Source organism: Hyperoodon ampullatus, assembly GCF_949752795.1.
Source record: "Hyperoodon ampullatus genome assembly, chromosome: 3".
Taxonomy (NCBI): domain Eukaryota; kingdom Metazoa; phylum Chordata; class Mammalia; order Artiodactyla; family Ziphiidae; genus Hyperoodon; species Hyperoodon ampullatus.
Window position 1 is genome coordinate 55,507,012 of NC_136916.1, and position 21,113 is coordinate 55,528,124.

The 21,113-nt window shown below is 52.1% G+C and overlaps 1 protein-coding gene across 2 annotated transcripts in view; it reads right to left on the minus strand.

Moving 5' to 3' along the window:
* Positions 1 to 5,468: 5,468 nt before the first annotated feature.
* IGDCC4 (immunoglobulin superfamily DCC subclass member 4) overlaps positions 5,469 to 21,113 on the minus strand; it is a gene marked incomplete at both ends in the record, with an annotated part of 35,079 nt that continues 19,434 nt past the window's right edge. The window contains 15 exons of one of the 2 annotated variants that reach the window (XM_079700376.1): positions 5,469 to 5,879; positions 6,426 to 6,587; positions 7,332 to 7,560; positions 8,057 to 8,162; positions 8,930 to 9,067; positions 9,317 to 9,487; positions 11,037 to 11,164; positions 11,830 to 12,013; positions 13,531 to 13,632; positions 13,764 to 14,003; positions 14,969 to 15,139; positions 16,022 to 16,159; positions 16,708 to 16,872; positions 17,388 to 17,801; positions 18,523 to 18,678. In XM_079700376.1, coding sequence (XP_079556502.1) covers positions 5,469 to 5,879; positions 6,426 to 6,587; positions 7,332 to 7,560; positions 8,057 to 8,162; positions 8,930 to 9,067; positions 9,317 to 9,487; positions 11,037 to 11,164; positions 11,830 to 12,013; positions 13,531 to 13,632; positions 13,764 to 14,003; positions 14,969 to 15,139; positions 16,022 to 16,159; positions 16,708 to 16,872; positions 17,388 to 17,801; positions 18,523 to 18,678 — 2,915 coding nt within the window. Of the gene's footprint in view, positions 5,880 to 6,425; positions 6,588 to 7,331; positions 7,561 to 8,056; positions 8,163 to 8,929; positions 9,068 to 9,316; positions 9,488 to 11,036; positions 11,165 to 11,829; positions 12,014 to 13,530; positions 13,633 to 13,763; positions 14,004 to 14,968; positions 15,143 to 16,021; positions 16,160 to 16,707; positions 16,873 to 17,387; positions 17,802 to 18,522; positions 18,679 to 21,113 lie in introns of both variants that reach the window. The other variant, XM_079700375.1, reaches the window with a different exon arrangement.

The window sequence follows — 21,113 nt, forward strand, 5'->3', positions numbered from 1 at the left end:
CTGGCTGTTTAGCCCCGCAAACCCAGACAGTCACTCTTGGAACTCATCTGAAAGATAATCATATCTCCCCTGCTCACTCATAGGGAAATTTAAAGGACACAGGTCATGACAAATAGCCTGGTAACTGGGAAAGCATATTGAAAGTTAAAATTCCCAGTAACATTTCTATGCCACAAAGAAGACTCAAGGTTTCATGTCAGAGGACATAAAAGGAGACAGCATCAGTCTCGGGTAAGAAGTGTTAAGGAAGATAGGCATGGCTCTTAGGAGATACATCCCCATGCTCGCCCTCAGAGATCTTCAGTCTCGGCCACTCACTATTAAATGATCTTCTGTTGAGTCCAGCATGATGTGCTAGTCCATCAAAATTACTGAGCATCTACTAAGTTCAAGGAGCAGGAGGCTTAAAGAGAGTAGTCTCTGCCTCACTCAGCTATTGGCATTGGACTGGTCTGGCAGAGGAGTAATTACATCTCTCTTTCGATACCAACTCCGGAATCTTGGAGCAGGAATGTTAACCATATATAAAACTACCTTTGGGGCCTCCCTGGTGGCGCAGTGGTTGAGAGTCCGCCTGCCGATGCAGGGGATACGGGTTCGTGCCCCGGTCTGGGAGGATCCCATATGCCGCGGAGCGGCTGGGCCCGTGAGCCATGGCTGCTGAGCCTGCGCATCCGGAGCCTGTGCTCCGCAACGGGAGAGGCCACAACAGTGAGAGGCCCGCATACCACAAAAAAAAAAAAAAAAAAAAAAAAAAAAAAAACTACCTTTGGGGCTTCCCTGGTGGCACAGTGGTCGAGAGTCTGCCTGCCGATGCAGGGGACATGGGTTCGTGCCCCGGTTCGGGAAGATCCCACATGCCGCGGAGCGGCTGGGCCTGTGAGCCATGGCCGCTGAGCCTGCGCATCTGGAGCCTGTGCTCCACAACGGGAGAGGCCACAGCAGTGAGAGGCCCACGTACCACACACACACAAAAAAAAACAGAAAACTAACTTTGGTGCAGATGAGTAAAGAAAAGGCCTCCAGAAATCAGATAAGTTTACTAGTGATGGGGTTTGTGCAGCCCAGGGACTCCTTACTCTGTAGCAGCAACTGGAAGGTGAGCTTGAGAGGCAGGACTTGAGACACACGAGCAAGCAGTAGGAGGCAATGGAGAAATTCAGGGTCGGGCACACACCGAAGCTCCAAACCAATCTCATTATGAGGAAGGGCAGGAATGATGAGCTTCTATTGGCCATAGGAAAGGGAGCGGGGGGGCCCTCCCGTGGGCCCAAAGTCCTGGAACTCCCTCCTGCAGGGCTTGAATTCTCAACAACCCCTTCTTGGCTTGTCCTAGACTCAGGAGAGGTCAAATTGGTGTCCTGGGATGCTGTCATTTTAAATTCATTTTGACAAGTGTTTAATTCTTCTTTATCACAACGCTTGCTCTGAGAGTGATATGCAAATAATGGCTATTCTCCTGCATGCAAAATGTGCAGTATCTCTCCCTATGATCTGTCAATTAACTTGGGGCTGGCTCACTAGCCACTTTGGGGGTGGTCCTGGGCAGGGCAGCCTCTGGCTCTTGGTTCCCTGCAGCAGAAAAGCAACCACACTCCAGGCACTGTAAATATCTTAACAGAGCAGCTGCCAGCTGTGATCCTGAGATGTGTGTGGGGTGTAAGTGTGGAGTTTGGTGTGTGACTATTGTGCTTAGTTTTGAGTTAATGGACACAAGGGTGTTTGTGAAGGTGAGAGTGCATGTATGGGTCTCTGAGCTTGTAGGCACAGTGCCCACACGTGTGAACATGCAGCCATGGGCAATTTTGGAGACCAGAATTAACAAAGAAGAGTTGTTGAGCCCAAATCTCCGGAGTTGGTGGTTCACTCCTCCCTTGCACCCAAGAAAGTTAAAAAATGTGTGTGCAGATGGAAAGGGATCCCCGAAGAGCCTAAAAGAGTGTCATCAAAGAAAGCGTCTTTCCTAAATTTAGGTGCTTTTCTGAAGTGCCTGTTGAGGGAGGGAGATAGTTCAGTTCATTTTTGGTTTTGTTTTTGTTTTTTTGGTGGGGAGGGTTCCTATCCTAGGATTCTGAGTAACCAGTTCTCTTTTGAAATTTTATTTTATTGAAGGATACTTGATGTACAATATTATGTTACAGGTGTACAATACAGTGATTCATAATTTTTAAAGGTTATACTCCATTTATAGTTATAACTATATTCCCTGTGTTGAACAATATATCCTTGTAGCTTATTTTATACCTAGCAGTTTTTACCTGTTAATCCCCTACCCCTATCTTGCCCCTTCTGCTTCCTCTCCCCACTGGTAACCTCGTTTACTCTCTATGTCTAATGGGTCTGTTTCTGTTTTGTTATATTCATTTGTTTATTTTTTAGATTCCACATATAAGTGATGTCATACAGTATTTGTCTTTCCCTGACTTATTTCACTTAGCATGATACCCTCCAAGTCCATCCATGTTGCTGCAAATGGCAGAATTTCATTCTCTTTTATGGCTGAGTAGTATTCCATTGTATATATTTACCACATCTTCTTTATCCATTCCTCTGTTGATGAAACACGTTGCTTCTGTATCTTGGCAATTGTAAATAATGCTGCTATGAACACTAGGGTGCATGTATCTTTTCAAATTAGCATTTTTGTTTTTGTTTTGATATATACCCAGGGGTAGGATTGCTGGGTCATATGGTAGTTCTATTTTTAGTTTTGTGAGAAACCTCCATACTGATTTCCACAGTGATTGTACCAATTTACATTCCCATCAGCAATGTACAAGGGTTACCTTTTTTTTTCAGAGATAGATCAGTTCTTTCTTATAACCACCTGCTCTTTCCCTCAAAAACCAACATTTCCCATCCTGGTAGGAAATACATTCTCTCGTGCAGAAAGGCTGAGGAAATTCTAGTCATTTGGTTCCAAAAGAGAACATTTTTGGAAAATAGTTTATTAACTCATTATAGGGACAGATACATGATCAATGCCTTGGCTTAACACTAAAGAATATCATACTTGTAAAGAGAAAAAAACACTGGAAAAATAATTAAATAATACAGCAAAACTACAGACAAATAAATGAGCAGGTACCGATTACACTTGTCATGCATCAAGAAAAGGATTTTAAATGAGACTCAAAAACCGTAAGGCATCGATGGTAGATGACAAAGGGATTAATACCCTGTAAAAGGCCAATGGACTCTTTTCTAATAAAAGTTGCAAAGACACAAACCTAACACTTCCAAATTACCCAGAGCCCAAATCATATATAATGCTAGTGAGTAATGGCCACTTTCTTATCAACTGTGAGTTATAGGCAGATACCAGATTTATTACTTATTTGCTTTTGAGAAACAATTTTCCACCCAACCTAATGGGTTATAAATTGTCTCATTTGCAGCTATTTAATTTAAACCAGAACCTCACTGCCTGTTAAACAAGAACATGAAAAATGACTCTGTGGTGTAATGCTAAGAGCCTACTGTTAAAACAGCCATTTAATTCAGGGCAGTTTTTTTTTTTTTTTTTTTTCCTTTAGAAAATAAAAAAATCAAACCAGCAAAATAAAATGAGGCTTTTGACCTTCAGAGCACTGATGAAACATATACAGTAGTGTTAGCAACAGCAACGCTGAATGCTACAGAAATAGTACAAGTGACAATTCTGTCCTAATGAGATACAAAACCAACATTAATAATCTTTAGTGTTATCATAGGCTGCCTGAAGGAGGGGGAGGAGGAGGAAATGTAGGTGCGGATGTCAAACGTGAGTGACACCCGAGTGTAATAAACACAGATGCTGAAAGGGTCTGAGAAAGCTGCAACTCCGCTGAGAGACATTTCACCATTTAAAAAAAAAAGGAAAGATAGACTGGTTATTTCTAATTTGGCCCAGAAGCCAGAGTTAACCCTTGATGTGCTGCTCAGTTAGAAAAGATGAATGCAGGGAGAAAAGACCGCATACTCGATGCTCCTATGAGAGGCTGAGGTGCAAAATCAAATAAATGACCTTGTTTTCTCTCCACAGGAAACAGAAGTCAAGCTTGTCCCTGTGTGGTAGGTCAACAGAAAATGACTTCAGGATTGAATTTAAAGAAAAGACAAAATGAAATGAGCCCATCACCCTTGTCCTGTGTGAAGCCCTCCCTTCCAGCACCGCAAGAAGATGAGATTCCTTCCACCTCCATGCCGTCAGCTCATGTTCAAGGTGCACAGAGTGGGAAGAGGTGGGGCCATGGAACCCCTAATTTCCATCCCCTTCTACCCTTCTAGCTTCAACTGGGAAGGAAGGTCCCCAAACCCCTCCGTCCAGCAAATCTGCCTGCCTTCCTAGAAGGGAGGGAGTAATTTTACCCCAAGCTTCTGGGTCGTGTTCCCCTTTCCTTGTCTCAAAAACCCCCTTGTATGACTTGCATTTATCCCCTCCAAGGAGAGCCCTCCGATCTCAATCACAGGCAGAAAGATGCAAGGGAAGCTGAAAGGTCTTTTCCAAACCTGCACTGGGGGTAGGCAGTTTGCCTGGGGAGGGGGCCAACGGAGGCACAGATGGGAAGGGGGTGGGAGGATGATGGCTGAAGTGGATGGCAGACACAGGAGTCATACTCTGGCCTTGAACAGACATGAGGTAGTCACGTTGTTAGGGAAGGATGCAGAGATTGAACCCAGGCAGGAGAACCACATGACACAGTGTGGGAGAGGTGGGAGAGACAGCAGAGACAGACGGAAAGAGGAGGCAGAGAGAGCGCAGAGAGGAGAGGAAAGGGTATCAGGGAGGAAGAGAAGGGCACTAGGATTGGGAGAGCAGGGCGACTGGGAGACAGACACTAGAGGAGTGAGCGGGGAGGAAGGAGGGGAGAGCAAGAGAAAGCAGATTTTCAAAACCAGGTACTTCCCCAATTACAACACTAGATGCAGAGTTGCTCTGAGGGGAGCCAGAGTCACCCTCTCAATTTGGGCACCGGGGACATGGCAGAGGTGATGCAGCTAAAGCGTTAGGCATTCAGAGCCTGCTTGCACTCAGCCCAGCCAGACAGGAAGTGGGCTGGGGCTGTCTCTGTCAGACAGGGCACTGGAGACACTCTCAGAGTGTGTAATAAAAGGCTGGGTGACGGAGGTGGGGGCCCACAGGGCTGGGCACTGTCCTGACCTGGAGGACGGAGTAGGCCGTAGTGACCACTGCCCGGGCCAAGGTTTCCCAGCTCACCAACCAGCACACGCACACACGCTTCATACGTGTACAGCACGTATAGCTGTGCCTCACGTGTCTCTCGCCTACCACACGTGTCACAGAGCATGGGTGGGGAAGAGTGAATAATCCACTTCTTCCTCTCCCCTGAGCCAAAGCACCCTAGGAGGCTCCAAATGGCTTGATGATGGTCAGTACCTGCAGGCAGACACGTGTACATGTGTGGCCACATGTGTCATGTCCCATGATCCATACCAGCCTGCCCCAAACTGTGCCCTTGAGGGAGCTAAGCAGAGGAGGAGACTGGGGCTCTGGGCAGGCCTGGGCTGGCTGCTGGAGGGCAGGGGGCCTTTGGCTGGCAGCTGTTCCCTGGGGCCTCCTGCAGAGCCTCACTGGGCTGGAGGTCCGGGTAGGGGCAAGAAGCACTGGCTGCCTCTGGCAGGCAGGTAAGTCTGTCTGGCCCAGGGCTTGCCTGCTCACACCCTCCCAGCTCCCTGTCCAGCCAGTCTGCCCCTTGCCTGAGATCCATAACACCCAAAGTGAGGTCAGCAGCCTCTGAAGGCAGCGGATCCTCAGGTTCCAGATCTTGGAGGTGGAGGTCAGGGTTCCCTTTGGATGCACTAAAGTCAGAGTGGACAATGACTTCGGCCTCCACCTGGTTCCTGCAGGCTGGGGGCGGCTTCTTCCTCCCATTGCCCTGGTCAGAGAAGAGAACACAAAACCATCACTGAGAGTGACCATCAGAAGAATGACCATCATTCTTGGGATGCAGAGAGACTGACCCCCAGCCCAGAGCCCGTTATATATTACATGGGAGTTGGTAAAGGAAGAACAGTGACTGTCCTAAAAGAGATGATGATCAGATCCATGGGAAGGCAGGGAAATACTACGCATTTGCCCTTGCTGAGGAGTTCCAGAAGTACCAGATTCAGTCAGGGCCTCAGTGAATAGGAGGAAGGGCTGAGTGCACTCAGGCCGGGTGCACCGTCAGATCCATGTAATTCTGCTTTGGCCCACTTACGTCTAGGTTGAGGAGGGATTGTCCCCAACCCAGAGAAATACAGGTTCTCCTAAACTGGCCTGCCCTCCATCCGCTCACCTCTAGAGGCTCCAGGGATCTGCTGGCTAGACTTTTAGCCCCAGGGAAGTTACCACCAGGACTCTCCAGAGGATTCACTACTTGCTCTGCACAAACGCGGGGACCCTCCTCTCCTTCCCTCCCCACTCCTCCCAGGACGCTGACCTTTATGGCGTCATACACCAGAGCCTGCAGCAACAGCGTCTGCCCGGTTCCGGCAGGGGGCAGCAGGGCCCGGGTCAGAGAGGGCATGGGGCCTGCCTGGGGCAGCTCACAGCCTGCCCAGGAACCTGCCCAGCTCAGCCCACCGTGCTGAGCCCAGGAGATCTGCACAGGAAGAGAAGTGGGAGCACTGAGAGCTTGACTGTGAAGTATGAGAGGGAAGTGGATGGAGCTCCCTTCACAGACTCTCTTGGCCCCCTTGCTACCTCCCTCCCCAAGGCTGTAGGGAGGAGCACAGAATGGGCTGAGAGTCTGGGGGTGAATTTGAGGATAGAAAGATCCTCCTGCAGAAAAGCCCAGAGGTTTCTGAGCCAGGCAGGGTCTCCTTCACCACAGAGGCAGGGAAAGGATGAGGAAAGACTCAGGGGTTTGAGCTGGCTGGTCAGGGAATGCAGGATGAGCCACCACTGCTAGGATGGAGGGGACCTGCCCTATGTGGGCCCACCTTATCCGGATCCCGGTCCCACTTGACCACCTCCAAACTGACCAGCCTCTTTTGCCCATACTGGGGAGAGCCGGGTCTTAGAGGTCTCCCCAGCTCCCAGGGTGAAGAGGGATTTGGGTGTTCTGGCCACCCCGACAGCAGACAGCCCATCGGGGGCCCTCCCCTCCTTCCTGAGAACCAGGCTGACCTATTCTGCCAGGGATGGAGGCCCATCTGCTTCCCTGCCCTCCCAACCCTTTCAAGGAGGAGGGAGAGTGTGCCTTTTCTTCTGCAGCTGGCCCAGGAAGGGGAGGGGGGAGGAGGGAAGGGGCTCTCTCACGGGGTCACACATTGCGCTCTCGCGCCCCCTGGTGTCCTATTTGGGCATGAGCCACAGTGTGGAGCTCGGACCTACCCAGGCTCACCTTTCTCTTGGAGTGACCCCGGCAGTCAGGACCGCCACCACCCATAAGGCTGTGCACTTCAGCCCTGTCCTCGATGTCTGAGGGCGGTGGGGACCAATCCTGGGGACGGGGGTGCACAAGGGACTCCAGTTCATGGGCAGCCGGGGGGCTGGGGGGGGCAAGGCGGGCTCGGGAATACAGCGTGGGGTTCCCAGCAGTGGCCGTGGAGGACAGGCCCGGGAGGGCTTCCCTGGAAGGGAAGATGGGGGACAGCACAGTGGTCAAAGAGAGGGGTGGGGGTGAGACTAGTATCTAGTCCAGCCTGTATCCCTGGGCAGGTTCCTACCCATATCTGCGACTTAATTTCCCAGTCTGTGCAATGAATAAGAAATTCTGGGATTGTTCAAAACAGCTGTGACACTACAATGGGATCCTTCCTCCCTTGGCTCCAGTCATCTGGAGATTTGGAGTCCCTCTCTGCAAGATGCTGGCAGCTACCAAGGAAGCGGCAGAGAGGCAGCTCTACCTACGCCTGCCCTTGCTGAGGGGATATGCTGGGGGGCTTCCGTAAACCCACCCCCTACTCTCATGAGGTCATCACCCCCAACCCCTTCATCCCAGAGTCAACTTTAGTGGGGCTCCTGGGAGTGCCCAGAGCAAGTCATGGCCACTTTCCCTGCTCCGTCATGTCTGCAGCCCTTCTGGAAACCTCTCCTCTGTGCGGTCAGACTGGTTCCTTCACCCACCGGTGGGGGCCACGGCGCAGGCCAGCACACATGCAGGCCAGGAGGCAGAGGAGGCCCAGGCAGACGCCCACGATGATGCCCGTGACAGAGTGCACGTCCAAAGAGTCTGGCGGGGGAGAGGGAGGGAACAGAACAGATGGAGGACAGGAGAGAACCCAGGGTTCATAGACCAGGACTTGCAGCTTCCTCCAGAGACCCCTGGCCTGAGTCTCACCCTTTGGACATGTGAAATCTTCTCACGCAAGGACAGGAGGGCCCCATGGACTCACAGAGACCACCACTACGTCTCTCTCACTGGACATCCGGAAGTTGTAGTTCCTCCCCATCAGCCTGGCCTGAACCACACCTCTTGCCTGCCTAACAGGGCTGGTTTTGCAGGTGTGCAACACCTGCAGGGGCACGTGGCCCATGCTTAGAAGGGCTCTGGGCTTAGTTTAATGCTCTGCTGTCACCATCTGGAAATTCTTCCCCCTTTTTAAATAAGGGACTCTACATTTCCCTTTCACACCGGGCCCTGCAGATTACAAAGCCAGTCCCATTGCCCAAGACCTCCACCCCATAAATCTCATCACCTTTCCAAGCCAGTTCTCCAATCAAAGCAATCTCCCAAAGAAACCAAGCCAGTCTCCCGCAAATCTGACCTCTCAACTGAATCACCACTGAACCACACCCATCTTCCCTTCAAATTTGTCCTCTCCACACCAGATGAAGAGGGCACTTGTCCAAAACAATGAAAGTGTAGTCATGCCCAGAGGCAGGACCTTGGAAGAGATGGCTTGAGGGTTAGAAGTCAACTGTGTGTGGGGGGGGCCTCTGGAGAGCTTGGGCTGCCCCAGGATGGACCCCACCCCTTCCTGCCTTCCTGCCTCTTACCTGAGAGCTTTTCCTGGAGAGTAATCACATCCTGCAGGCCAGAGAAGGGCCCAGGCCCCACCTCCGTGCGCGCCCCCATCTTGAAGAAGTACCTAGTGTCGCTCTCGAGGCCGTGGACCTCAGCACTGAAGATGTTTCCTGTTGGGGGGGGCGTGGGGAAGGCAGGGAGAGCAGGGTTGGTGAACTGGGTTGGGGTGGGCTGCAGGGATGGGCTGGGAAGTGGCCCTGAGAGAATCTGCTTCTCCCACTCAGGCGGTAGCTTCTGCCTGCTCCTCCTAGAACAAACCTCAGCGGCGAGCTCACTACTAACCAGCCACTGGGGAGGCTGCAAAGTGGGGAGAGGGTGGGGAAACTCTTGCTCAGATGCCCTGGGGCGCGAGCCCTCACCCTCGGTGGTGAGCAGGGTCCACTGGTGCTCAGGCTGGGTACGGTTGCTGCTGTAGAGAATCAGATACTCCACGATCTCGCCGTTGGGCTCCGAGGGGGGGCACCAGTGCAGCCGAACGGTGGATGGCGTCAGGGGCCTCAGGCGCAGGTCGGATGGGGGCGTGGAGGGCCCTGGGGGTCAGGAGGGGAGACGGGGAGAGGCAGGGTCCCTGACAGCCCCAGCTCTGGGGGCAGCTGGGAGCCAGGGCATGAGGACATAGCCTCCCTGCTTCCTCCTTCACTGGAACAAACCACAAACCACAAAGCAGGATGAGGTCTGGTCTCTCACTGGGGAAGTTCTGGAATACAGTTGAGGAGGGGGCTTCACCACCATTCCTCCCCTCTCAGAAGCTCTTTTCTCCTCCTTGGAGCAGAGCTCCTCAAACTTCCACACCCAAATACTTCCAAGGGTTGAAGAACCCTTGGTATTCTAGGGACCTGGGGGCAAAGCTCAGAAGTTTTCGGAAGGCTTACATTTTCTTTTAAATTCATCTATTCCGTGGTAACATTTACTATAAAAATAGTGTTTGAAATATTTTATCATTTCACGTTCCTAACTCCCCTTGCCACCCGAAATCTTCAAGTAAAGTTGGTTGATGCCCTCTGTAGCCTCTGTCTACGCCTGCCCCTGGCACAAGTCCTCAGGGTCGGGGGAACCGCAGTGGGAGAAGCAGCACCTTGGAAGGCTTTGTGGTTTTTTTTCAGAGAAGAAGTTGATCCTGGGGGTGGGAGTGAATGAGGAAGGGGGAGAAGGAGGGACACAAGGTGGCTGGTGTGCTGGGAAGGGACAGAGATTTGGGGGCTCAGGTTTTCGAGGCCCAACAGAGGGTGGGATGGGGACCCAGGAGTCTAAGGCATAACAGAGCCACAGCACCACAGGCTGCCAGAACCCTCCTTTATCCTACATGACTTTCTGCTTCTCAGGCTCCAGTCTCCCCACTTGCGAAAGGAGAAAACATTCCCCTCTCTGTAGCCTGGTCAGTTGTGCTGGGGATCCAGTATCATAGAGTCTCCTTGGAGAAAACATCGGGGTCTCCCTAAACTCCACACGCCGTTTAAGACCATAAGAACTGAAGTCATGTGTGGGTGAGAAACAACTGGCAAGCAGTTTTTTAAAAAGTGAATCCATGAGGGTAGAGGGCCTCCCCACCCCGCTCTACACGCGTCTTCCTATTTCAGATCAGGGACAAAGGTCTGTCAATAGAAAGGTGAGCAGTCTGAGGACTGGAAGCACCAAAGAGCCTCTGCTGTGAGAACAAAAATCCACTTGTCTTCAGATGCATTTCCAGAGGGTTCCAGAGTCACAGACCTGCAAAGCGAATGGTCCCATCCTCTCTTTTGACAGATGAGGACCCACAGGCCCTTCGTGGGGAAGGGGACTGCCTAAGTCTCAGTGTGTGTCAGGGGGATGACGGAGACCCAAACGCAGAACCCAGGATGCCTGCCTCCAGACCTGGCCCCCCTCACAGCTCGCTGAGGTCTTCCCACAGCCTCTTAAAAGAAACCACTCCTCTAAATCTTATGTTATGATGTCTGTGAGTAAACGGTTAAGACCAGCACAAGACTGCCTACAGAGATGCAGAGCAAATGACGGACACTCATGGGGTTCTGAGGGACGCTTCACAAGAGGGATGCTGGGGCAAGAAGGAGTTCCCTGAAAGATGGACTGGTGGCCACTCACGGTCAGGCAGGGTGGAGCGCTCCACTATGGAGCCGAAAGGCCCATCCATGTCCACGCCGTGGGACTGTACCGCAAACTCGTATTTGGTGAATGGCTTCAGCCCGCCAATGAGGATGTCTTCTCCAGAGCTGCCGAGGCAAGAAACATGACAAGGGCTCTCAGGCACAGCCTCCTAGCAGGGCAGGCCCCTCCAAATCTACTCCCCTACCCCAGCCCCATGGGGGCCACTAACACCATCCAGAAGACCTGCAGAGAGGTCTGGATGTACTGTATGTATGTATCAGGCTCCATGTCCAATCCCCAAGCCAGAAACATTCCTGGATTAATCCACATCATTCTCTACCCAAGGGACCATCTCTGATGCTTCTTTTCCTTGACTTAATTTTACTTCAGCTGCAGCTGTATATATCTATTTCTTTTTATGCTTTGTTTCCTCTGCCAAACAAACAGCTCCCCAGGTCAGGGTCTCTGTCTCCCCATCTAACTGGGGACCTCTCAGGACAGCAGCTGGGCTGTCTCTTCCCCATCACGTGAAGTTGAAGAAATAGGTCTGTCCTGCGTGACGTTTCCTAGGGTTGAGTACAAGGCTCTCCTGTGAGGGGACGGGACTGGATGGACGCCCCTTTTCCATCTGTCACCATCTGGTCATCAGACCCTCAATGTGCCCCCAGTTTAACACGAGTCATGAAATGTCCCTGAACCCCCAGGTCCCCTCTCCTCATCACCACCTTCTGTCTTCTTCCCCACCGTCTGCTCTTCCTCCCCCTTCGCAGCATCAGCCCCCTCTTCCCACCTGGTGTAATAGGTGACCAGCGAGGCATTCCTGAGCCCCCAGGGGCTGAAGCGCACCGTGTAGTTGACAATCTTGACTGTGGTGAAGTCTGGTTTTTTCCACCGAAGCCAAATGGATGTGGAGCTGTTTGATTCCGCATGGACATGGGCGGGGGGCAGGGGTGGCCCTCTCTGGATGGGCAGGTCTGGAGGGTGAAAATTAGAGTGTGGGAATGGAGGAAGGATACTCATCCCTCAATATGTATAGTGGTTTGCAGTTCCCAGGGCACTTTCTTTCACCCAGTCTCTTTTGATCCTGTGAGTTGGGTGGCACCATTCTCACTTCACAGATGAGGAAACTGAGGCTCCCAAGAATTTAAGTGATTTTTGCCAAGAGTGTACAGATAGCAGACTGTGGAACACTAGTATGTAGGAATGTAGTAGAGAGAGACAGCAAATCATGGCAATTAAGAGCACAGATTCTGGAGCCAGGCTGCCCTGATTCAAATTCCAACTCTGCCACTTAGTAGCTGTGTGACTATGGAGAAGTTAATTAACCTCTCTGTGTCTCCATTCCCCATTCTGTCAGTGGGGGCAGATAATAGTACCAACACCTCATAGGGTTGTTATGAGGATTAAATTAGTTAATGTTTGTAAAGGACGTAGAAAAGTTTCATGGAATGAATGTTTGTGTCCCCCCAAAGTTCATATGTTGAAATTTGAACATATGGTGGGTCCTGTCTTAGGGATTAGTGCCTGTCTTTGTCTGTTCAGGCTACTATAACAAACAACCGTAGACTGGGTGACTTATAAACAACAGAAATTTATTTCTCACAGTTCTGGAGTCTGAGATCAGGGTGCCAGCATGGTCAAGTTCTGGTGAAGGCCCTCTTCTGGGTTACAGACTATTGACTTCTCACTGTATCTTCAGAGCAGAAAAGGGAAGCAAGCTCTCTTGTGACTCTTATAAGGGTGCTAATCCCATTCATGAAGGCTCCACCCTCATGACATCATCTAATCCTAATTACCTCCTATTACATCAGATTGGAGTGGAGGGTTTCAGCATATGAATTCTGGGGTGACACACATTTTCAGTCTATAACAGTGCCCTTATAAAAGAGACCCCAGGGAACTCTCCAACCCTCTTTCTGCCATGTGAGGACACAGCGAGAAGATGCCCTATGGTCTATGAACCAGGAAGCAGGTCTTCACCAGACACTGGCTCTGCTGGGGTCTCAATCTTGGACTTCCCGGCCTCCAGAACTGGTTATTCAAGCCACCCAGTCTATAATGTTTTGTTGCAGCAGCCCCAACTAAGATCCTGAGCCTCAGTTTCCTGGTGGGCCACAAAGGGATACCCTCCCTGCCTAGAGCAGAGGAATAATCTGATAGACGGTGCAATGTAGGTGGATGTATTTTAAAAACTGTTTAAAGGTCAAACTTGGAGTCAGAAGTCACTGATGAACCGTGGGGTTTTTCTCTGTCCAAACCTTCCATCTTAGCACTGTTCATGGATAATGAAAACACGGTAAGCAGACCTACAAGACAGTGCACAGGCTGGAGCTTCTCTCTGTAACCTAGAAGAGCCTAGTAGAATGGGTTTGCGGGTGGCTGAAGCTTCCAGACAACCTGACCACCAGAGCTGGTCCAGAGGAAAGGGAAAGGAGGCCACACACAGACCTGTTGACTGAGACCTCCTCCCCCGCTTCCCCAGCCCCCTCACCTGGGGTGGGAGCCTTTTCCGTCTTGCCCTTCCACACTGCCGCATAGCCATCCTCGTGTTTGGTGAATGCCACGAGCTTCACCTCGTACAGCTGGCCAGGGACTGGGGAAGGTCATGGGGGTCACTCACTGGCTAGAGGAACCTCTGGGGTCATCTCCAGCCACTGACCCCGCTTGTCCAGTCTCCCGCTGGAGCTATGTCCATCTCATCCCTCCCCACCCGGCCCTCCTCACCTAGCTGGGTCAGCTCATACTGCTTCACTTTCTTCTTGAGCCGGACAGGCCCCACATCCCAAGCCTGGTCTCCACGGCCCCCTGGAGGGCCCTCGCCATCTGCCTCCTCCTCCTCTGTCCCCACCTCTCGCCAGTACAGTTTGTAGCCAGAAATCTGAGCGGGGTGAGGGGGTGGCTGCCATGATACGACCAGGGACTCCATCCTCGCCCGTACCTTCAGCTCTGCAGGGGCAAAAGGGACTGCGGGCAGAGGAGCAGGAAGGGAGGAGGGAAGAGACAGGAGGAAGCAAAAAGCAGGAAGACAGCGTTGAGTGACAGCCTTGCCAGCCTTCTCCCAGTGCATCACCATTCAGCCACCGGCCTAAGGGCCAGGCCCAGGCTCGCTCTAGAGGACACCTCACTCTTCCACAAGTGCTGAGAATGCAGGGATGTCTCCTGGGCATTTGCAAAGAGGTTAGCAAGGAGCACCTTTGGGGCAGGGCTGACAGCACCTCGCTTAGAGTAGGGCTCTAGAATTCTTCTGAAGGAATGAATGCATGAGTACCGGCAGGTAGGGTATCACAGGGATTGTTAAAGCCGGGAAGGAGGGATGGAGCCATTGGAAGTGGGGAGCCCTACTTGGAAGCCTAAGAGTGGGGCAGCTCACTATGTGTCTGATGCTGTTCTAAGCACTTTGTACCATGTATTTTAACTTTATTCTCACAACCCTATAAAATAACAAAAGTACTATTATCCCTGTTTTACAGATAAGAAAACTGAGGCGCATAAAAGTAACTTGCCCAAGGTCACACAGATAGTATGTGCGCCAGGTTTTGACTGCATTTAACCACTCTACTATTGGGCCTCAACCAAACCCACAACGATCATAATCATGGAAGCAGCTACTATTTAACAAGTTTTAATTATGTACTAAACATTTTGTTTACATTATTTAATCCTCATGCCACACCTGGCAGTAAATGAAGTCTTAGAGTTGTGAATGGTCTGTCCAAAGTCACACAGCAGATGGAAAGGAAACACGAGCTCAGGGGTGTCTGCAAAGGCCAGCCCTTCGCCTCTTCACCCATCCTCCCTTGCCCATCGAGCAGGGGGAGCCATGGAACGTCTCTGATGGAGGAGGCGGCTGGGTCTGGGTTCCAAGGGCAAACATACACATACATACATAGGTACACGCATCACCCCGATTGTCCCCTCTGACCCCGTACCGTGGCTCTGGTTGTACACACTGGGCGTCCTGTGCTGCATCCACTGGGAGGGGGCCCCGTAGCCGGTCCCTGTGCCGGCCGAAATCCGCACTCGATACACCTTGTTGGGCTGAAGCGAGTTCAGTGTAAACTGTGTCTCGTTCCCTGGCACCTCGGTGGAGAAAATCTGATCTGCTGGGACAGGAGAGACTGGCTCTGGGTGGCCACCTAAGGACCAGGACTCCTAAACTCCCCTACACCGACTTTTCCACCTCAGGTCCTGGCTCCTCAGGGCCCATCGGAGCCTGAGACCCTCAGTGCCCGGACGGATGCCATGCTCCAGGGCTGACTCCTGGGCCTCCAACTCTGGCTGACACAGCCATCAGCCTCGGCTCACAGCGGGGAGAATCATGGCACACACTCCCCCCCCGCCCCCGCCCCAGGAGCTGTCAGTAACCACCGCCCCCGCACACACCAGGGTGTGGGCACGAGGCGCTGGCTGCGAAGGCCATCAAGCACCACCTACTTTCTGGAGCCCTGCCAACCACCCAAGCCCCCTTCCTCACCCTTCCCTCCCTCCCCACCCTCATCCTGGCCCCCAGCCACTCGCCTTCTCCAATCTCTCCATCCCTTTCACACCTCCTCCCCTAGATCCCTGACATCTGTCCTAACACACACACCCCCAAGCCTCATTTCTCTCAGTCCCACAAGCACACCCTCCACCTCCCTATCCCTCATCTGCTTTTTGAGCTGGAAGGGACCCCAGGGATTACCTAGGTTACCTGCCTCATTTCACAGACAAAGAGACTGAGGCAGGGACTCAACAGGATTACGCACGCACCGCAGCCGCAGCCGTAGAGGAGGTGGGGCTAGACCCCGGGCCTCCCCCTGTCTTGAGCTAGCCCTCTTAGCCTTCCCTTTCTCTCCTGCCCTCCCAACCCCCAGCCCACCTTCCCCTTTTCCGGGTTCACCTTGCCCTACTCCCCAGCTCCGCTCAGGCCCCCAGCCACTCTGATCAACCCTTCACACCAGTGATTCCCAGCCAGGTGGAGCCCGTGTCCTGCCCCCACTCACCTTCCTTTCCCAAACCGTACTCTATCTTGTACTTCACCACCTGCCCATTGCTCAGGCTGGGGGGCAGGGGCAGCCACACCACCCTGACGTCCGAGGGGTTGGGGCTGGACAGGGAGAGCTGGGGCGCTGCACTGGGGACTGAGACAGAAGAACATCAACGTGAGCTCTGCTCCACCGACGTGGAAGGTTGAGGCCCAGGAGCGGTCAGAGACTTGCCCAGGTCACACAGCAAGTCAGAAGTAGGCCCAGGACCAGGATCTGAGGGAGGAAAGGGAGCCTCTCAGGGGAGCCCCAAGCTGGAGATGAGGGGGCATCCTTCCCACCCTGAAGCCAGAATAAGGTTGGGGGCACAATCGTCTACGTCCGATGGATTGTCACTGGCTCCTGTCTGACTGGATGGTACGTGGGTGTCGGGGAGAAGGGTCATCTGACACAGGCAGTCATGAGACCTGGGCTCAAGTCCCAGCTGTACTACTGACCTTGGGCAAGTCACTAATTTTCTGGGCCTCAGTTTTCCCAACTGTAAATTAAGGAGAAGAACCCTCGCCCACTCCCTTACAGGGCACAAAATATGGCATAAGGCAGGTAAAAGTGCCTTGGCGAACACTAGTAAAGAGAAGCTGAGCTACCATCCCCAGGGAATTCTCTGGGCCCCAAGGTGCCCACTGCAGGTGCAGAGGCCCTACCATCATCCAGTGTGTGGACCAGTGCTGGGGTGGAGGTGCGGCTGGCCCCCAGCTGCGAGTAGGCCACCACGTAGAACTCGTAGTCTGTGTTGGGTTCCAGGTCCCGAACCTGTAGCTCAGTGGTGTCATTGTTCACTGCAAACTGGTATTCCACATTGTCCATGCCTGAGTGGATTAGGGTTAGAGGACAAATGGTCTGTCACAGGGCAACCCCTGAGGGCTTGCCAGCTGGAAGCTGTCTAGGGATCCTTCATATTGGCCCAGTCCCTAGAATAGTCTCTTTATAGCTAAATCATTCCAGATAATCTCGGTGGGAGAGTATAAACTCCCCTGACTTCTAGTCCCACTGTATTAATTCCTCCACTGGTTAGGAAGTCTCTTCTAGCCTCTAACTGAAGTGACTCCTGCTGCAATTAACAAGCTGGCTCCAGGAATGCCAAGCCATTTTCCCTGCGAGGAGAAGCATCCTCTCTCTCCTCTCTTATAACAAACTGTGGCTGAGGGAGAAATGTACTAACCCATTTCTACACAGGTCTCTCCTGTGGGCTCCCACCCCATCCCGTTGTATCCTATCCCCAAAGGCAACCCTTCAATCATCCAGCCTGTGCCGCGCCCCTCCCCGCCCACCAGAGCCCCCGCGTAGGTCTTTGCTGGGGCCTCTTAGCCCCGGGGAGACTTACCCCGTGCCTTCTGGTAGTGGAGGGAGAAGCCGATGATCTGCTCGCTGTGCAGCTCGGGCCGCTCCCAGGCCACCAGAACGGCGGAGCTGCTCAGCGGCGTGGCGGTGACCCGTGTGGGGGCGCTGGGCAGCCCCTCGCGCACCACGACTGCCAGAGGCGCGGCGGCGCACGCCGTGCCCGCGCCATTCTCGGCCACGCACTGGTAGTAGCCAGCGTCCTGCAGGCCGATCTGCGTGATGACCAGGCTGCCGCCGCCGCCCTGCACCTTGACGCGCCCGTTGGGCCGCAGCGGCTCTCCGTCGTGCAGCCAGCGCAGCGTGGGCCGCGGCTCCCCGGACGCGCGGCACACGAAGCGCGCGGTGCTCGCCCGCGTCCGCGACAGCGCCTCCGGCGCCTGCGAGATGGCAGGGGCGGCTGGGGGAGGGGAGGGGGACGCTGACCGCGCGCTCCGGCCACTAGGGGCCCCGGCTCCCGCCCCCCAATACCCGACGGACTCCCGCATCCCCTCCACTCATTCTAACCTCTTCCTGACTCACCCGTCCCCTCAAAATACCCTCGGCAGTGCAGCTCTAGCTCTCTTCCGCCTTTTACCCCAGCCCCACACTGACCTTTCTCTTTCTCTCTCCGAGTTGTCCCCAGGCCTCCTCGGCCTCCCCTAAATACCCTGGTTCCTCCTGGATCTAACCCTGCTCCTGCACTTACCATTTCCTTCTCCCCTACCTCCCAGTATCCCTTACCTATCAGATTTACCCCTCTGCCAGCCCTGAGCAACCCTGCCCCCAGTTTTCTCCACCCAGACCACTCCATCTCCACTCAATAACCTCAGTCCCACCCCTCCCCACATTACCTGGGTCGCACCCAGACCACCCCTCCCCTCTGCCCCCACTCCATCCTCCAATCTCTTTCCACCACTTCCTCTCCTCTAATTACCTAGTCTGTCCCCTCCAACCCACCCCACGCCCTATCCCTTTTTCATCCTCCAGCACCGCCCCTCAGTCCCTCTGACACACCCACTCGCCCCTTTACCCCCCTCCCCTCTCCTCCCGGCCTCGCCCTAGCTAACCCGCCCCAGTCCGGTCTCCCCACCACCTACTCCGCGATCCTCCGCCCTCCCTCACCCTCCTCCCCTCCTCACCCAGCACGCGGAGCTCTGCGGCTGCGGTTGCGAAGTCGCGCGTGCGGGGCTTGTTAGCTCGGCAGACGTAGACGCCAGAGTGCCGGGGCTGCGCGCTGGTGATTAGTAAGTTGGTGCGGCCCAGGACGATGACATCGGTGGAGATGGGCTTCCCATCTGCGGGAGGAGGGAGAGCGCTGGAGGGGGGAGCTGAGGGCTGCCCCTCCATCCACTCTCCGGACCTCGGGAGACCCTCTACACCCGGGTTAAGAGAACACAACAGTCGCTGGCTGGGATCTCAGTTCCTCCACTTGCTAGACCGATGACTTCCTCTGAGCCCTTAGTGTCTCTGTCTGTAAAATGGGGAGATGGTCCCTCGCTGGACAGGCTGCTCTGAGAGTGTAACGAATAAAATCTGTGGGACTGGCTGGCACAATGCAGGCACATAAGAAGTGCTCGGTATACCAGTCAGTTATTACCATTACCATTATTATTAAATTCATTTCTCTCAAGAAGGACACTCCTCCCATATGGTCTTAGCCCAGTGCTATGGTGAACATACGGCTGGAAAGTTCTGGACCAGAACCAAAGATCTGAATCTGTGCAGACTTTTATCTTGATGTGAAGTGAAAACCATTTTAAAAGCCCTTCCCTTATGGACCTGAACAGAAAATCCAGGGAAGAAATGCAAATGGTCAATAAACAAAAAAGTGTTCAACTTCACAAAATCAAAGAAATGCACATCAAAACACAGATATTCGTTTTCACCTATCAAATTGGGAAAGTTTTTGAAAATAGTATGTTGCAATGCCTGAGAAAGGGTAAATGCTGATAGGGCTAACAGGGGCTCCACCTTGACCTTGAAGCCAGGATTCCACTTGTGGGCACTCTGTGGTGGGGAGCTGTGAACGGGGCTGATCACTGCAGTGTTAACTGTAATAGTGGACAACTGGGAAGGACTTAAAAATTCAATAGCAGGAACTAGCAACTTAAATTATGGTGACATTCAAATGATGGACTATCATAGTTATTAAAATTATTTTCGAAAAAGTTTTAAAGATGGGGAGATGTTTATGACATACTGTTGAATGAAAATAGGACTTGGAATTGTAAGTATAGCATGCTTTCAATTTTGGGGAAGAATGTACACGTGCATAGAAAAAAATCTGGAAGAAAATATGCTCATATGTTAACAATTTTAATCTCCGAGTGGTGGGATGTTTTCTGTTTATCCTTTTCCCTAGTTTTCTACAATGAATACTTACAACTTTTGCCATCAGAAGAAAACAAAACAAAACAAAAAAGCGATGCCCCTCCTCTGACTTAGTGGAGTAAGTTCCTAGAAAAGGAACAGTGCCCAGGGGCAGGAATGAAGTCCATTTCCAGCTTCTCTCTTCCCAGTCTCTGTCCAGGAGTGCTATTAGCAGAGTTTCTCCAAGTGAGATCCCAGAGCCACAGGTGTCAGGACCCTCTGGGACAGCAATTCTCAAATCCTTACTGTGTACACAAATCAGAGAATCTCAGGAGACCTTGTTAAGATGTAGAGGCCTAGGGCACCCCAGATTCTGCATTTCTAACTATGCCCAGGAGGTAGGTCCAAAGACCACACTTTCTGTAGAAGGACCTCGGACACTTGTTAAGCATGAAAAATCCTGGGTCATGACTCTCCAGGCATAAATGGAGGGAGTCCGCAGTTTTAAGACACTCCCTGGGATTGGGATTGACATATAGTACACACTACTATATATAAAATAGACAACTAATAAGGACCTATTGTATAGCACAGGGAACTCTACCTAATACTCTGTAATGACTTATATGGGAAAAGAACCTAAAAAAGAGTGGCTATATGTATATGTATAACTGATTTACTTTGCTGTACACTTGAAACTAACACAACACTGTAAATCAACTATACTCCAATAAACATTTTTTTTAAATCTAAAAACTAAAAAAAAAAAAAAGAAGCTCCCTATGTCATCTTGATGCCTGGTCAGGATTTGGGAAACACTGATAATAGAACTTCTGGGTGACACCACAGGCTTACTGCAATAATAGTATGAGGGTCCTGCTGGCCCCAGGATCCCCCTAACTAGGCAAGTGTCACAAGTCCAAGGAGGCCGGGCAGGTCAGGGAGGCACAGATACCAGCACTGTTCTTTCTCATCAGCTCGGTGGGGGTATGTAGTCATTTGGGTTATTATTTTTCTTTAAACTCTATGTATTCATCATGATATAGTCTTGAATGTGAGATACAAACTTACAAAAAGGAGGCAGTGTGGGGTCGTATACTGAACCAGGGGAAAAGGGGTAAAAAGAGCTGGGTTTGGGACTTTCTGGTGGTCCAGTGGGTAAGATTCTGAGCTCCCAATGCAGAGGGCCCAGGTTCGATCCCTGATCGGGGAACTAGATCCCACATGACACAACTAAAAGATTCCGTATGCTGCAACAAAGATGCCACGTGCTGCAACTAAGACCCGGCGCAGCCAAATAACTAAATTAAAAAAAAAAAGAGCTGGGTTTAAGACTTACTTCTGCCATCAACTTGGCACAAGTCACTTCTTATCTCAAATGGAAACAAAAATAATCCTTGCTTTTCTTCCATACAGGGCT